At 38.2% G+C, this 14890-nt stretch overlaps 1 protein-coding gene and 2 long non-coding RNA genes across 3 annotated transcripts; 2 read left to right on the top strand and 1 right to left on the bottom strand.

Annotated features, from left to right (window-relative positions):
- Positions 1-248: 248 nt before the first annotated feature.
- On the top strand, positions 249-3591 carry LOC125237611 (DNA-directed RNA polymerases I, II, and III subunit RPABC5). Its single transcript, XM_048144773.1, has 3 exons — positions 249-401; positions 583-685; positions 3041-3591. Exons 2-3 carry the CDS (start codon positions 591-593, stop codon positions 3138-3140), a joined length of 195 nt encoding a protein of 64 aa, XP_048000730.1. The 5' UTR covers positions 249-401; positions 583-590; the 3' UTR covers positions 3141-3591.
- An 8743-nt stretch (positions 3592-12334) lies between these two features.
- Positions 12335-13375, top strand: LOC125237614. Its single transcript, XR_007178357.1, has 2 exons — positions 12335-12538; positions 12628-13375. It is a non-coding gene; the product is annotated as an uncharacterized LOC125237614 (long non-coding RNA).
- On the bottom strand, positions 12706-14617 carry LOC125237613. The gene is made up of 3 exons (XR_007178356.1): positions 13770-14617; positions 13472-13660; positions 12706-13313 (listed from the first exon to the last, which is right to left on the bottom strand). It is a non-coding gene; the product is annotated as an uncharacterized LOC125237613 (long non-coding RNA).
- Positions 14618-14890: the final 273 nt, after the last annotated feature.

Here is a 14890-nt window from a genome sequence, read left to right as displayed (position 1 = left end):
AAATCAAACATGAACTTACCATTTGCCGGTCATCTGTAGTTAGATATTGTTCCATGCTCACAGTCATGTTGTTGCAAAATTTGTTTTTTTTTTCCTGTAACAAATAGTGCATAAGATACTGTTAATCGTCTTAGAAAATTATTATAACAAAATATTAGAATACATATATCACGATTCGAATACATATATGTTTGCACGCTTTTAAGAGTATCTCAAACAATCCCGTATAGCTGTTACTGCGCTGTCAGACGTCACCGTCAGTGTCACTGTCACTGTCATTCGCGTCGAACGACTTCGTAGCGTAGCGTTGTTTTTCGTTCATGCATTGTGTTTTTTGTGAACAAGGATTTATATTGCTTATTAACGCAATAATTTTCTCGTGAACTAACATAATTGTACACGTAAGTAGTTTCTTTGAGTATTCCTTGTAACATTATTGTAGACTCATTTCAGTAAAAACAAAACATAACCTCCAAAATTGTTTCAGTTTCTTCTAGAAACATGCGACAAAATGATTATTTTCGATGTAAAGTAACTTTTCAATGAAACAAATTGATCAAATTATGATTTAACTTTTTACAGAACTCATAATGATCATCCCAGTTCGGTGTTTCACGTGCGGAAAAGTCATTGGCAACAAATGGGAGGCCTACCTCGGGCTTCTGCAAGCCGAGTACACTGAGGGGTAAGTAGAGAACAGCTACCACGTTATAAACTACACAAAAATGTAGCAGGCATATTATTGTTACCTGTTTTGCAAACTAGCATAGAACCAATACCATATAATAAAATAAAAAAAAATATAAGGTAAAATACCCCATAATGGACGGTGATGCCACTATGGACAAAAAAACACAAATCCTTAAAAATAAGTATCTAAAATAAGTTTCTAAAAACTGACGGCTTTGTACCATAAACTAAAGTTGTAGAGCTGTTTAATTTTGAAGTTTCAATTAATTCGGTTATTTCTGAAGGATTTGGAGACAAGATAAAATTCACCAGTTTACTGAAAAAATAAATCAAGACGAATTCTTAGTAATGTTGCTAAGAGAGATGAGTTAATGTATAAAATAATAAAAAAATAACGCACGGTGTAATCTTGAATGCGTTTTACTTACTGCATTAAGCATGAGATAAGGTATAAAACATACTAGTTTGTTGCTCCAAAGATATAAAGAAATGACGTTATTTTGCGAGTGTCCATTACTGGACCCGAAAAACTGCCTACCTCCTATGATGGACAAGGAACAATTTACAAAACCAAAATTTACAAGAAACAATCCTATGTTAAAATAACCCAAACTAATTGTATTTATGGTGTATATATGGTGTACTCGTGAACGGGTGCTGTTTGTGGAGACTGGTCTGTTCAAGCTTACCTGGGCCACATGTTTTGTTAGATTATTTAACTTTACTTTTGAGCGGATTGCGAGACACTACATTCGGTTCTTGTAAGAATTAAACTTAAGTAAGTAATGTCTTAAGGATGACACTAGAGACCATCACATTGTCGTTTAATTTAGTTAATTTTAGCTTTTGGACACTTAGAGACTTTATACATCTCTGAGATTTTGATTATATTTTATTTTAAAATAGATTCCTTACTTTAATGACCTTGTTGTCGTTTGATTAAGTTAATGTTAGTTTTTTGGACACTTAGAGACCTTATACATCTCTGAGATTTTGATTATATTTTTAAACTTAATTTGTAACCTTGATTGGCCCTTATTTGTAAACTTGATTTGTTCTTTAATGATTGACAACTAGAGACTTGTACATCTCTTGAAATGTGTAATTTAGCTGTTCATTTTCTGTATTTTTTTTTTGTATTATTTGACAAAGGTTTTTACTTTTAAATATTTTAATTTTATAAAATTTGACTCTTGGAGACGCTATACATCTCCATGGATTATTTGATTAAGTATAATATTTTTACTTGTAATATTCAGTCTTTTACAACTATTGAAGTATTATAGATTTCTTTTATCTTTGTATCTGTTTGCACTTTCTTTATGTATTGATTATAGTTAGTAATAATATGACATTTAGAGACTTTATACATCTCTAATTCTATATCAGTGTATAGCTACTTTGCTTATGATTAATATTTTTAGTTAATATTTCTATTAATTTCATTTGTTTAACTTTAATGAATACTCTGTAATGTTGACATGTAAAAGTGCCCCGTGGCCTATTTGCTGAATAAATGATTTTGTATTTTGTATTTTGTATAAAATTGACTCATTGCGTATCAGTTGGCTTTAAAAGTAAAATTTTAAACTTATTTCACTGTCCATAATGGGGGATCCATTACTGGAGAACTGCCGTCCATAATTGGAGAGATGGTGCGAAAATATTTTCCTTCGTAATTTCCCGAATATTCAGAGTGGTAAATATTCGGTATTCGGCATATTCGGCAAGTTTTTCAATGTTCGTATTCGGCCGAATAGTTCGGTTACATTGCCGAACATTTACCGAATAAACAACGTAAATAAATAGAGTAAGTTGTTTCGTAATTCATTGGATAATGACTTCCTACATACTCGTATTTCAGCATTCTAAACTAAAGAACTACCAAAGGGAATTAAAGATGCGTTAAAATATAAATACAATAATAAAAATAACATGGCTTAAGAAACAAAAACCAAAATTTCCTTATGCACTAAATTATAGGAACATTAAGAGTCTTAGTAAGATACATGTACTCATTACCAATCATTGAAAAGTTTTTAAATCTAAGCCTGGATTTAAAATATGGTGGAACCGAATATTCGGCCGAATGTTCGGTTCGGTAACAGCTGAACCGAATGTTCGGCCGAATATTCGTATTCGGCAAAGTCCGTATTCGGCCCATCTCTAGTTCAGACAGTGTCAGTAATGTATGTACTGAGACTGACTGAAATGCATGAAATGTTTGTACATTTCCGTATAAATATGAAGGAAAATCTTTTCGCTAAATCACTATGCAAGTTGGTCTCTTAATTTCAAAAAGCATGATCAAGGACTACAGAAGAATAAACCAAGATTTTCTTTATTTCAGTGATGCCTTGGATGCCCTCGGTCTAAAGAGGTACTGCTGCCGTCGCATGTTGCTCGGACATGTGGACCTCATGAGAAACTTCTCAATTATGCGCCACTAGAGAAATAAGCTAAACATATAAGTAGGTTATAAAATTGTAATTTTTAATTTGGATTTTGTTTCTATTAACCAGAATTCATTCCTTTTACAAATCATTTGATGAATGCGTGATTTTCTGGATTATTTAGGCGTAATTTTCATCGCTGAGCAGGATGTTATATCAACATGCCAATTGTTCATTATTCCGAAAACGTCATACAAATGACGCCCAACTGTCCGATCTCTGATGATGACTCTATAAAGTTTCAACATTCTACATAGGCAAGTGAAATACTACTTTGTGCACTAGTGCGAGAAAACAGCACCATATTTCATTGACGTCATCAGGTTAATTGTCTATGAGATTAGTGTGAAATGTGTATGACTCATGGAAAAGGTAACAGCATTGTGAAATGTTAAGACTAAACTGCATATAAACATGTGGTAATGGTAATAAACTAAGATAAGAGATAGCTATGTGTGTTTTATTCAATTATACGGATCACTCGTGCAAATTAATCAAGGCACTATACAATGGTTTTAGCAAAATAAGGAATGTCTTGAGTTGCGTAATGGATAAAAATTGATATTTATAAAATACTAGCTTTTGCCCGCGGCTTCGCTCGCGTTAGAAAGAGACGAAAAGTAGCCTATGTCACTCTCCATCCCTTCAACTATATCCACTTGAAAAATCACGTCAATTCGTTGCTCCGTTTTGCCGTGAAAGACGGACAAACAAACAGACACACACACTTTCCCATTTATAATATTAGTATGGATGTATGCATGATATTTATGTTATGAAATATGTATACTGAATACATAGGATAGATGTCCCCATATCTGAACCTATTGACCGTAACAATGCAGACATCAGAAAGTCTTTCCAACTGCTGTCGGCTTCGCAAATGTAAGGAGTGGAATTCCTTGCCGGCGGCTATATTTCCGAGCTCATATAACCCAGCAACCTTCAAATCAAGAGTGAACAGGCATCTTCTGGGCGAGCTCACTCCATCGTAGGCCACGTCTTTGCCTTTGGCTAGTCTGTGGCATAGTAAGCCCATTTTAATATATATAAAAAAAATGTTACTATTACGAATATGGATACCTACAATACCTGAAATAAATGATTCAATTAAATATAATCCTGATCACCTGACGCCTAGAAACAACCCGGAATAACCAAAGCCATTTTATGCCTACTTTAGTCGATGGTATAATAGTTATAATTACCTCTATTTTATTACAGACCCCAGAAATAAGGGCAAGAAACGAAATTGACTCTGCTACAGTGCAGTATGTACAGTACGTCGGTTTTTGTATATCACTATCATGTAGTCACTATGAGTGTAGGGTACAGTCAACCAATTGGAACCCTAGGCCACTATACAACCATGTCAAATTGACAAGCAGTAAGAGATTTCTTACAATTTTATTTACAACGTCACTATGACATAGTTCTACAGTGGCCTAGGGTTCCAATTGGTCGACTGTACCTAATGCATTTTGCCTAGAATATTCCTCTGTTTACATAGTTAAAACGTCCATGTAGTGTAGGGACGCCCGGCTGAAAAAGATAATGTAATATCTTTATATTAAGCCTGTTGTCCACTGTTAGGTACTTAGTTTTCCACTTTTCACGATCCTGAGTCGCGTGTCGTAAGTACCTAATAGTGTATTCCAGTATAACTACAATTAAATTTATTGTGTTGTTTATTGCCTGAACTAAGTCCATTTTCACATTATCCGATCCGATATCGGATGTAGGACCAAAATCCCATACATTACAGGCGCCGTCTTGGATTTTTTCCATTGACATCCTTCCGACATCCGATATCGGATCGGATATTGCAAAAACGGACTAACAGCGTTATCTAGACGTTTCATTTAAATCCAAATGCTGGTTGCCTTGTCTTTGAGCTTATGCTCAATTAGGTAGACAGACAGACAGACACACACACAGACAGACACGTCAAACTTATAACACCCCGTCGATATCCATTTTTAACCCCCGACGCAAAAACGCGTGGGGGTTAGTCTGTCTGTCTGTCTACCTGTGTGTGTGTCTGTCTGTGGCGTCGTAGCTCCCGAACGGATGAACCGATTTCGATTTAGTTTTTTTTGTTTGAAAGCTGAGTTAGTGAAAGACTCCGTAGCTCCCGAACGGTTGAACCGATTTAGAATTCGTTTTTTTTTTGTTTGAAAGCTGAGTTAGCCGGGATTGTTAATTCTTAGCCACGTTTCATGAAAATCGGTCGCGGTCATAGTGTCGCGGTCGGGGGTTTTTTCAAAATTTAAATTTTGTGGTTATAATAATATTAACAACTACATCTCTGAACTTAAGTGTGATTATGGAAATATCCTGACATATGATGGGCCTATATAATAATAGATAACTATGTGAAATATCTAAAACAGATTCATGGAGCTTATGCCTATTTTAACTAGGTTCAATTTTGCATACGCGTCTAACGCGTGAAGTGACAGGAAAACTGTCGTTATAGATAATTTGTGCCTGGCTGTACGTGTGACAGAACAATCTAAGAAAATTGGCACGTGCATTTAGTTCCAATGACAGTGCGAAATTATGTGGAAATTATATTAACCCAACACCTAGACAGACGCTCGCTTCGCTGGGTGGCTGGCACAAGGGTCACATCCAGAAGGCGGGCTGAAATCTTCTCTAGGCTGAGGCGTAGGGTTAGAGCCGGCGTAGCTTTATTTGACGATCATAAGCGCATTGTAATATGCCTAAGTACTTGGAAAATAAATATTTCAATTAATTTCATTTCATTTCATTTTGGACATATATGTATCAGGTGTCCCCCAATATTTATTTACTAGTAATCAATTTTAGGCAAGCCTGTGGGAATCGGCTTGTATGGATCAGCCGCTGCTGATATGTATGTATCTACCTACAGCGCTGGTATATCCTAGCGGTAAGTGCATGCCACTTTCGTTCCGGAGGTTCGGGTTCGAACCCCCGTCCCGCACCAATGAGTTTTTCAAAATGTATGTGCGAAATGTCATTTGATGCTGCCAGTCGCTTTTCGGCGAAGGAAAACATCGTGAGGGAACCGGACTAAATCCAATAAGGCCTAATAGTTTGCCCTTTGGGTTGGAAGGTCAGATGGCAGTCGCTTTCGTAAAAACTAGTGCCTACGCCAAAATCTTGGGATTAGTTGTCAAAGCGGAACCCAGGCTCCCATGAGCCGTGACAAAATGCCGGGATAACGCAAGGAGGATGATGACCCAACACCTAGAGAGACGCTCGCTTCGCTGGGTGGCTGGCACAAGGGTCACACCCAGAAAGCGGGCATTTTGGACATATATACCTACCTATGCGTATATTAGTAGATACGTCGGTTCCTCTTTTTGCTGGTGTAAATGGACGAAGACGTGAAATTGATAAACAGTAAAGTTCAATGACCTGTAATAGCTGTCATTGTTATGGGAAGTACAAGATCAGTTTATTATACTTAATTGTCCAAAGGTGATGGCCAGCCGCCACGAACGAAAAACAATCTCATTATTGTAAATCGTGAGAACCAGTGGCATAATCTTTAGTGATGTAAACAGTCGAACTGTATGCGTAGCCGAATGCACAAACGCTCACGAATCACTTACGATAATATCTCTTTCGTAGCTTTCTATCTCTATAGCTCTTGCGTATTGGCGCGACAGAGCCAGGTGTCGTAGCCGAATGACATTTCTGCGACGCGAAACGAAATCGAAACGCCGCGAAAGCTAGTCTGGCTCTATCGCGCCAATACGCAAGAGCGATAGAGATAGATATCTACGAGCGTTTCGTGAGCGTTTGTGCCATTCGGCTAAGCACCCAGACCTTTACCTTTCTGCGGCGTTTAGTTTCGCGTCGCAGAAATGCCATTCGGCTACGGGGCCTGGCCACAAAGTAAGTACTTATAATAAGAGTGAGCGCGGTAACGCCATGCCATCGGCAATATAATCAATATTTTTAATTTTAACCCCCGACGCAAAAACGACGGTGTGTTATGTTTGACGTGTCTGTCTGTGGCATCGTAGCTCCCGAACGGATGGACCGATTTAGATTCAGTTTTTTTTTGTAAGCTGAATTAGTCGGGAGGGTTCTTACTAATGGCCATGTTTCTTGAAAATCGGTCCCTATGTCGGGGGAATTATTTCAAAATTTTAATGTTGTGGTTAGGTACCTACGCCTACTACCTACACAATCGAAATATCGGAAGTAGTAGACATCCAAGTCTACGCCGTTAACACAATAGAGTAATATTATTAAGACGATACAGGAGCGAAAATGCTAAAAATGGAAAGGGGGGCTCCTTTCAATTTGGGAATTTTAGTTCAATATACTTACTAGTGTTATTAACTAGATTTATCGAAAAAAAATTGTCCGTTAAGAACAACTCAGTTAAAAGATATTGCGAAAAAATCTTTAAAATCGAGGTTCCGCTCTCGACTGTTTCCTTCTTCAAAACTTAATCAATCGGAACGAAATTTGAGTGTGTGTGTGTCTGTCTGTGGCATCGTACGATTTAGTTTTTTTTTTGTTTGAAGGTCAATTAATCGGGAGTGTTCTTAGCCATGGTTCATGAAAATCGGTCCACTATGTCGGAGGTTTTTAATTTTGTGGTTAGGTTATTACGTCGAGGGTTAAAACTATTTAATAGTTTCATTTGCACTCTTTTTTGCCAAGCTGTAAGTATGTACTGATAGATAAATTATATGAGTAGGTACCTGCTACAAAACTAAAAATATCTGGGCGACCGACCCACTGAGCATGAAACTTACAATAACTTGCAGTAAGTTTACATACCTCACATTTGTAAGTTTAGAATGTAAGGTCGGAGAAATATGACAACAACATTCAACTTATTGGTAATTTGAAACTTTCAGAAAATTAGTAGTGCTATATTATTGTAACATGACAAATGAAAACTAATATTATAATATTGCAAGGATGTTTTGATTACAAGTTATTTAAATGTTCATTTATTACATTGCTGCAACAAGGTATTAGCTATATTACATATGCAACGTTACAGCAACATTAACTTTTAAACATCAAGTTTTCAATGTTACTTCAATGTCTAAATTTAAAGTTTCCCAAATGTTCAAAATCAATATTACTGCAACTGACCACTTGAAATATTGGTTTTATGCAGTTGCTGCAATATCACAAATTAAGATTTACTTCAATAAAACCTTTTGATATAACCGGTATATTTATTTTGTAACATTACAGGTAATTATAAATACAATGTCACAGCAATTGTTTTTTTTTAAGAATTAATTTCTCAATGTTGCACCAATTTTAAATAATAACGTTTATTAAACATTTAACATCAATATTACAGTCATTGACCGTTTTAAATATATTTTTTATAATTTTGCTGCGTTATCACAAATTGATATTTCCTTTAATGAATCTATTTTAGAATCTATAAATATTACCCGTATCAAAATAGCATAACATCAGGGCAAATTATAAACACAATAGATGTTTTAAGCTAAGTATATTAGATTTTTCAGATTGTTTTTTTACTGCTCGGTGGGTAGGTATTAGGGTAAGTTACATCAAGGACGAATTTCATTTCGAAACCCCTATACGTTTAGAAAGACCTAATGTTGGATATCCAACGACTCCATCACGAACCACTCAATAGATTCATCCCCAGCATGCAGTTTACTAGTCTCACGCGGCCCGTCCGCGCGGATCGCGACCAATTTATATGATGATGTTGTCGTCCGCGCGGACCCATCCATGCCACTCTAAAGCTAGGAATACACTACGCGGACGTCCGTCTTGAATCGACCGCGGACGGGAATCTGGACAATGACATTACACATAACCGTGCAAACTATCGGTCGACGGACGTGGACGTGACCTTGAGCGCGTGGACGTCTGATCGAAATCTGGCTCGCCGGATGTTTTGTTCCGTGCACACTGATCGGTCGCGGTCGCGGTCGTTTTACGACGGACGTCCGCGTAGTATGTTCCTAGCTTAAATCTAAACCGCTCCCTGAAGTTAACACATAAATCCAGTGCGGATCGCTCCGCGCGGTCGGTCCGCGTGACGTAAAACCAGCCTAATCCGAGGGTGAAGCTAGGAACATACTACGTGGACGTCCGTCGTAAATCGACCGCGGACGGGAATCTGGACAATGAAATTACACATAACCGTGCAAACTATCGGTCGACGGACGTGGACGTGGCCTTGAGCGCATGGACGTCCGATCGAAATCTGGCTCGCTGGATGTTTTGTTCCGGGCACACTGATCGGTCGCGGTCGCGGTCGATTTACGACGGACGTCCGCGTAGTATGTTCCTAGCTTGACGCTGTAGGTACGAGTATAACGACGTTAGTGCGTTTTCACATTATCCGATCCGATATCGGATGTATTGAACCGCTATTCCATTCATTACTGGCGACATCTTGGATTTTTTCCATTAAAATCCTTCCGACATCCGATATTCGGATCGGATAATGTGAAAACGACCTTACGTGTGCTCCCTGGCAGGCATTAAGTATAGTCGAGCGGTAAACGATGATGTTTTTTATCATTTATCGCGCGACCATACTTGCCTCCCCACCGTAGCGGCGTGTACATCAGTGGGGTTCGGGCCAAGCCACGTACAGACCACATCTATATATCTATATACATATATAAAATGCTAACGCTAATGTACGTATGTCCGGGGTTTTCTCTATCACTATCAATTCCAATCAACCCCCTGTTGGGGTGGTAAATACGCCTTGGTCTCTAGATGAAAGTAAGGGAGTTTGGTCGCGGTGGGTGGAAGTGGGTGGTTGTGGGTGGCGAAAATGTTAAAAAAATACCTATATATCTGTCCTTCTTCTGTACTGTACATCTCTACTTCTGTATCACGCAATATAATTTTAAATGTGTCACGCAATATAAAAAATGTGAGTAAGTGCATCTGTACTTCTGGAAAGTTCTAAAAATTTCTGGAATGATCTATAAAAGTCCAGAATTTGTGTAAATGTTTCAATCGATCTGGAATTTCTAGAAAGTTCTAGATACTTCTGGAAAGTTCTAATATTTTCTAGAATAATCTAGAACGTTCCAAAATCTGCAAAACTGAATGTAGTTGATATAGAATGTTCTGGAAAGTTCTGATATTTTCTAGAATGATCTAAAACGTTCCAAAATGTGTAAAACTGAATGTATTTGATATAGAATGTCCTGGAAAGTTCTAACATTTTCTAGAATGTTCTAGAACGTTCCAAAATGTGTAAAACTGAATGTAGTTGATATATAATGTTCTGGAAAGTTCTAATATTTTCTAGAATGTTCTAGAACGTTCCAAAACGTGCAAAACTGAATGTAATTGATATAGAATATTCTGGAAAGTTCTGATATTTTCTAGAATGATCTAGAACGTTCCAAAATGTGCAAAACTGAATACAGTTGATATAGAATGCTCTGGAAAATTTTAATATTTTCTAGAATGTTCTAGAACGTTCCAAAATGTGCTAAACTGAATTAAGTTTTACATATTTATGAAATTTCTACATTATTCCATAAGTTTTCAGAACTTTCTAGAACATTCCATATCGATTGAAACATTTACACACATTCTGGACTTTTATAGATCATTTCAGAAATTTTTAGAACAGGCCAGAACATTCTTATGAACAACATTAAGTTTTACACGTTTTGGAACGTTCTAGAACATTCTAGAAAATATAAGAACTTTCCCGAACATTCTAAATCTAAATATATAAAAGAAGAAACTGACTGACTGACTGACTGACTGGCTGACTAACATATTAACGCACAGCCGAAACCGCTGGTCCTAGAGATTCCAAATTTGGCATGTAGGTTCCTTATATAATGTAGTCGCTACGGGACGAGACGGGACGGGCCGGGACAGGAATAAGGTTAGGGATAAGGATAGGGATAGGGATAGGGATAGGGATAGGGACAGGGACAGCGACAGGGACAGGGACAGGGACAGGGACAGGGACAGGGACAGGGACAGGGACAGGGACAGGGACAGGGACAGGGACAGGGACAGGGACAGGGACAGGGGCAGGGACAGGGACAGGGACAGGGACAGGGATAGGGATAGGGATAATATGGGTATCGTTAGAGGGATATGCAGGCAGTGTAAAACGCAGTGCAAAAAGCAGGCGGCTCCGTGGGAAGGAATCGTTGTTGTAAGGGATAATGCAAGAAAGTACTTTTTACCCACCGACCATTAGTGTCGAAATACGGGCTATGTGGGTTGTTTATAAAGGTTTCCCCAGCGTATATAGAATACATACCTACTCATACCTACTACCTACGCTGTGGTAACATTTCTACAATCATTGCAAGCATTTCTTTAAAAACAATAGTATTATGTGTAATCGAAATAATCGCAGACAAATGTACCTACAGAGAAACCTACGGATCCAAATGAAAATCTTAATTTTTGTATACGTTTGAATAAAAATACTTTTAGTACGCGGGCGAAGCAGCGGGTAAAAGCTAGTAATATTATATATTATATTGTGGAACTGGTAAAGCTAGGAACATATTATGGGTCTCGACCGCGGACGCCATCTGGATAAAGCTAGGAACATACTACGCGGACGTCCGTCGTAAATCGACCGCGACCGCGACCGATCAGTGTGCACGGAACAAAACATCCAGCGATCCAGGTTTCGATCGGACGTCCATGCGCTCAAGGCCACGTCCACGTCCGTCGACCGATAGTTTGCACGGTGAGGTGTATATTCACTGTCCAGATCCCCGTCCGCGGTCGATTTACGACGGACGTCCGCGTAGTATGTTCCTAGCTTCAGTGTATATTCATGAAGCTAGGAACACACTACGCGGACGTCCGTCGTAAATCGACCGCGACCGCGACCGATCAGTGTGCACGGTCACCAAAACATCCAGCGAGCCAGATTTCGATCGGACGTCCATGCGCTCAAGGCCATGTCCACGTCCGTCGACCGATAGTTTGCACGGTTAAAGCTAGGAACACACTACGCGGACGTCCGTCGTAAATCGACCGCGACCGCGACCGATCAGTGTGCACGGAACAAAACATCCAGCGAGCCAGATTTCGATCGGACGTCCATGCACTCAAGGCCACGTCCACGTCCGTCGACCGATAGTTTGCACGGCTATGTGTAATTTCATTGTCCAGATTCCCGTCCGCGGTCGATTTACGACGGACGTCCGCGTAGTATGTTCCTAGCTTTAGTGTATATTCATTGTCCAGTCCAGATCCCCGTCCGCGGTCGATTTACGACGGACGTCCGCATAGTATGTTCCTAGATTGAATTGTGCAAACTATCGGTTGTCGGTCGTGCACGTGCGATCGCGGACGTCAGCGCAATATATTCCTAGCTTCATTGTGTGATGGCGTTCCCTTAGGGCCACTTGTACCACCCGCTTGTCAAGGTTAGTGGACTGTCAAATTCCATATAAAATGGTGGGTTAAGGTTAACCTCGGATTTTCGGTGGTGCAAGTGACCCTTACTGTCATTTAGGTTCAGGTTCCCAATAGTCGGCACTCTTATAAGATGGTGAAGTGTAATGTTCAGGCCTGGCTAATCAGAATAACAACAGTGTTTCCAATAGGATTTATTAAGACAACACAGAGCTATACACAAGTTTAGAAAAATAGTCTTTATGTATTAATGTGGTCTAGTAACACTAATGCCATAGGTGAGTGGTATATCTTGTACACTGTCTTTGCTTACACTGAACTGCACTTTCACTATTTGACGCGATGGTAGCGGGTGTACCAAAGACAGTATTATAGTTGAGATTTTATTTGTTGAATTTATTTAGTCTTCACATTAACAACTCTTTCTCTAAGGCCCACATGCCCTCTCCTGTTCTTCGATGGCCCATTGTTGGTTTTTATTTGCATATTATTCTTCCCATAATCACAGGACACGGCAAGGAAGTGAAGAAGTGGCAGCATGGGCACACATTGGGCAGACACAATAACGTCTCTGACAAAGACCACTGCAGGCTAGCATGCACCGGGCCCAGGATTGAGTGGCGTGAAGAACACTGGTAAAGAATGGCCTCATTCGTCATGTCCCTCAGCCACAAGGATACAACAAAGAAGAAGAGAATTATTCTTCTAAAATTTACTTCTGCAGCTCATTAATTTCCATTTTCGACTCTGCTACTTTTTCAACCGGCCGCTTTCATTTTGGTTTACCTATAACAAAGTAATGTTTTAGAATAGTACTGCATAAAAACAATAAAAAAATTGTTCACAAATTTTTCTAAGTCCTTTTGCTATACTCTGACCGTGTATAATAATACATTTATTGAGAAACAAATGTCAGTGTTTATCATATAAAAAAATGCCCTCACCATGATTTGAACCTGAAGCCTTAATTAAGCACAGGGTCACTACACTGCCGAGACATGTCATATTAACAAATAACAACCGCTACATAAAGCAGGGTATTTTCTTGTTCTCAATGAGGCCGGCTGCCTTAAGACCATATTGTCACAGTCTTAACATGCTTCCCTCAAATCCTCAATCATCCTGTGAATCCACTGCAAAATAAAAGAGGTAGTTTGATTAACAATATTATATTAATTAAACCTGAAGTTTGGCAATATGCGTACAATTCATACTAGAAGAAAGAATATGTTTCATACGTACATAAGGTATTCTTTGGAGGACAAACAGGTGTTTTTTTTTTAGCTTAAGAATAGTGAAAACACCAATTATGTATAATAATATAAATTGTAAATAATGTCAAAGAAAAGATTCTGACATTATTTCAGTGTTGCCAGGTCCAATTTGAATAAAATCAGAAGACACGTCCTAAAAATCAGGAGACATAAATAATTCGTCACTACTTTAAAAAAAACTCATATCTTCGTCTATCAATGAAAAGAAAATTGTAGTAAGTATGTATGGAATGCATATAGACTTACTGCGTTTTAACTTTGAGGAACAGCGTGAGATACGAAATTTTTTAAAAGTAGTGATGAATTGGCTCGAAAGTCATAGATTGATAAAGCCTGAGAGCTTGACCAGAAATATAATATGAGAACTATTCTTCATACTAAACTGCAATGTCACCCCATACATCAGAATAAACAGCGCCCTCTTGACAATAATAGTCATATATTTCTGGTCAGGCTTTAGTATTATTATTCGATAACTTTATTTTCACAATTATTTGCAACATTTACATTAATAAAATTATTTAAAGAAAATTATGGCCAAGCAAATACTGTCGTTTAAAAAAGGCGCCTAATTCAAATTTTCTATGGCACAATAAACCTTCGCCCATGTTTCAAATTTGGCGCTTATTTTAGTATTTCGTAGTCAACTAGGAATCCTTATAGTTTCGCCATATTTGTCTGTCTGTGTGTCCATCCGCCCGTCCGTCCTGGACTGGAAACCGCTGAAATTTGCTTTTGCTGAGATGCAAAAATAAAAAGTGGAAAAAATACATAATAATATAATATAATAAGTTTTATTAGGGTTCGGTTGCAATCTGTCATTTTTACCAGTAAAAGATGAGGGTCTAAATAGCCATGAAAAAATAATGCCATGACATGAGGTGGGGTCCGTAGCCGTACCCTTCCATTCGATCTTGAAAGTCATTTTTTTTAGTTTTTCGTAAATAACTCGTAAACGGTGGCCCACAACAAAAAAATATGTTGAACAAAAAATATCTACATAAAATTTCCTACAAGAAAGGTTGTGTACGTTTTTGGATAGGATCAATATATAAATGGATAATTTAGTAAGAAAGTTTTTTTAACACT

The sequence above is a fragment of the Leguminivora glycinivorella genome, chromosome 21 (assembly GCF_023078275.1).
Source record: "Leguminivora glycinivorella isolate SPB_JAAS2020 chromosome 21, LegGlyc_1.1, whole genome shotgun sequence".
Lineage (NCBI taxonomy): Eukaryota > Metazoa > Arthropoda > Insecta > Lepidoptera > Tortricidae > Leguminivora > Leguminivora glycinivorella.
Note: the sequence above shows the minus strand (reverse complement) of the source record. Positions and strands in the feature narration are given on the sequence as shown.